The sequence below is a fragment of the Oxyura jamaicensis genome, chromosome 22 (assembly GCF_011077185.1).
Source record: "Oxyura jamaicensis isolate SHBP4307 breed ruddy duck chromosome 22, BPBGC_Ojam_1.0, whole genome shotgun sequence".
NCBI lineage: Eukaryota > Metazoa > Chordata > Aves > Anseriformes > Anatidae > Oxyura > Oxyura jamaicensis.
The window spans coordinates 3,685,077-3,688,339 of NC_048914.1; the positions used below are offsets into that span (position 1 = coordinate 3,685,077).

The 3,263-nt window shown below is 67.3% G+C and overlaps 1 protein-coding gene across 1 annotated transcript in view; it reads left to right on the forward strand.

Annotated features, from left to right (window-relative positions):
* The first annotated feature begins 1,113 nt into the window (after nt 1–1,113).
* Nucleotides 1,114–3,263, forward strand: part of DOK2 (docking protein 2) — a 4,183-nt gene continuing 2,033 nt past the window's right edge. Inside the window, exons 1-2 of the mRNA XM_035345106.1 lie at nt 1,114–1,317; nt 2,778–3,074. Of these exons, the coding sequence (XP_035200997.1) occupies nt 1,255–1,317; nt 2,778–3,074 (360 nt within the window). The 5' untranslated portion in view covers nt 1,114–1,254. The remainder of the gene's footprint in view (nt 1,318–2,777; nt 3,075–3,263) is intronic.

Below are 3,263 nucleotides of genomic sequence, written 5' to 3' on the forward strand. Positions count from 1 at the left end.
CCCAGTACTCCCCGTGCCCCCAGAGCCAAACAACCAGTGCTCCCAGTACTCCCAGTGCCTGCACAGCTCAGTACTGGTGCTCCCAGTACTCCTAGTGCACAGCACCAGTGCTCCCAGTGCCTCCAGTGCTCAGAACTAGTGTCTCCAGTGCTCCCAGTGACCCCAGAGCCCAACACCAGTGCTCCCAGTGCCTGCTGGGCCCGGCACCAGTACTCCCAGTGCGGCGGAGGCGGCCGCGGGCGCCCCCTGGCGGCGGGAGGCGGGAGGCACCGGGGGGCTGCGGGCACCGGGGGGGATCCAGTGCCCTGCGTGCATGGAGGGATCGCACGTGTGCGCCGAGGGATCCAGTGCTCTGCGGGCACCAAGGGATCCCCTGAGTGCACCAAGGGATCCAGTGCTTTGCATGCACCAAGGGATCCCCTGAACGCACCAAGGGATCCCCTGCATGCACCGGGGGATCCCCTGCATGCACCGGGGGATCCAGTGCTCTGCATGCATGGAAGGATCCCCCGCATGTACCAAAGGATCCCCTCCACGTACCAAGGGATCCTGTGCTTTGCACGTACCAAGGGATCCCCTGCGTGCACCGAGGGATCCAGTGCCTGGCACGCAGCGAGGGCTGGGGGTTTCTTTGCACGCCCCGAGGGGTTCATTCCCCGAGAGTGTAAAAACCCCCAGAGGTGTAAAAACCAACCTGCTTTTGGGAGAAAAAGGCCTGAGTTTGGAGGCGCAGAGGAGCTTCCTACACGCTGCGCCTCTCCGGAGCGATCCCCTCCGTCAGCACCCAGCCTCGGCCGCCCCACGCCCCACGGAGGTGCTTTTAGGCCCATTTTACAGACGGGAAAACTGAGTCACGGGTGCAATTTCCAAGCTCATCCCGCTCCCACGGGGCCACGGAGCTGTAGGACCACCGGCACCGGGACGCGCGCCCTTTCCCCGGGAGCCGCAGGCTCCCACCCCTCGCCCCACGCTGGTGACACACGCGGGGGGCCGTCCGCGGCCGGGCGGGGGCTCAGCGCCGTCCCCGAGCTGCTCCGGAGGCTGCCCTTTATGGTAACATCGGCGGCACAGGAAGCCGGAGCGCGAGCTGAGCATGTGGAGGAAACAGAAGCAGCCGACCGCACGTCACGGCGGCGCAGAGCGCGGCGGCGGGCGGGCAGGGGCGCACGGGGGGGAGCGCCAGCCCCACGCAGGAGGGGTGCCGGGGGGTCCGGGTGGGCGAGGGGAGCGCGGGAGGATGCTCCTGGCTGGAGGATGGAGGAGGCGGTGGTGAAGCAGGGCGCGCTCTACCTGCAGCAGCAGCAGACGTTCGGGAAGGTGAGGAGGCGGCGGGGGCGTCGCGGGGCATCGCCCTGGTGCCTTGGTGTTGGGGTTGTGTGGCCTCGTGGTGGGGTTTTGGGGGCTCCTCTCGCGCAGGGCATGGAAAGCCAGGGGGGTTTGGGGCAAGGGGAGGTTGGCTGTGCCCCCCAGGCTGGGAGGAAGGGCTGCTGGGGGTACACGAAGGCAATTTGGGGACGTGGGAGCCTTCCCCAAACCAAAGCCCTGAGCATCCTTCAGCTCCACGGGCTGCGGGGATGAGCTGGGGGGGATCCAAGGAGCTGGGGACGTGGCGCAAAGGGACCCCAGCCCCCCTCCAGGAGCTCTGCAAGCCGGGCACAAAGTGACGCAACGCCCTGCGTGACACTGCTCCGGCCGGCTGATAATGCCCGGGGCTTAGCAACCGTGGCCACTGCTCTTGAGCAAGAAGGGGAAGGATTCTCCTGGGCGGCTCCGGGTTTACGCCCGGAGAGGGAGGAGGGAGAGCCAAACCCTGCTCTCGAGGGCCGTGCTCGAGCACCCAGAGCACCCCGGGGTCTGCGGGGAGCCGGTGGCACAGCAGCCCCCCTTGGGGGTCCCTTGTGGTGCTGGACGTGGGGTAGAAGGGGGTAGAAGGGGGCAGGGGGTGCTGAGCAAGTGGGGTGAATTTGGAGCAAGGTGACGGTGGGCCCTTCGTCCCCACCATCTTGGCGGTGCTGAGCAGGCAGAGCAGAGCAGAGCAGAGCAGGGGAGCAGATAACATCGCCGGCACGGCAGCAGCCACCGCGCCGGGCGGCTGGGAGAGCAGAGCCCGCAGAGGATGGGGAAGAGGCAGGGGGGAGGCCGGGCTTAGCCCCAGAAACACACCCCAGAAAATGGTGCTGGCAAACCCCGCAGGTTCCCCTTGCAGCTGATGCCGATTTTGGTGCAAAACTTCCTCTGCCTCCACTCTCACGCCGCCGCCGCGGGGGCCAGACTGCGAAATGCCTGCACCGAACTTCTGCCTCCTCCTCAGGCGTGAGCCAGGAGTCGCTCCCGAGCTCGGTGTTTTTAGGGGCAGGGGAGTAAAGGAGGAGCTGGAAGTCCCCTGGGGGCTGTCAGCGTGGGTCTCAGGCGCTGTGAGCTGGGGGGAGGCGTAGGACGGATCCCCCAGGGCAGGGGGATGCCGTGGGCAGGGGGCTGCTGTGGATGGGGGCTTCGCACACCTCGTCCCCCCCCAGGGCAGGATGATGCTGAGCGGTTCCTCTTGGCAGCACGGCACACGCCTCCCCCCCCAGGCTGCCGGCTGCGCTTGGTGCCAGAGTTTAAATCCTCCCCCCCAGGACCCGTCTGGCTCTTTGGGCAGAGACCAGACCCTGCCTGGACCACAGGGCGCTTTGCGCCACGGCGCTGCCCTGGGCTTGTGCAGAAACCCGACGGGGGTGAAAACTGGGAGGGCGAAAGCAGCGCTGGCTAACGCCGGGCTTTCTCCCCGGGGGCAGAAATGGAAGAAATTCTGGGGCGTTTTATACCGGGAAAGCTCCTGCTCCACCGCCCGCCTGGAGCTCTTCGAGGGCTCGGCGCCGCCGGCGGGTGACAAGCTGCGGAGGAGCGAGGGCAGCAGGCGGCTGGTGAAGCTGAGGGACTGCGTGCACGTGGCGGAGGCGAGCGGCGATGCCGGCTGCCCCAAGGACACCGTCCCCTTCCTGCTGGAGACCACCGACAAGCGTTACCTGCTGGCTGCTGAGAGCTCCGAGACGGCCGGCTGGGTGCTGAGGCTCTGCGAGCTCGCCTTCCCGGTGAGCGCGGCTGGGGAGCCTCGGGGGGGACCCTATGGAGGGGAGACCCTTTGAGGAGGGAGACCCTTTGGGGAGGGAGACCCTGTGGGGAGGGAGACCCTATGGAGGGAGACCCTATGGAGGGAGACCTTATGGAGAGGGAGACCCTATGGGGAGGGAGACACCGTACGTAGTGCTGGCGTAGATCGG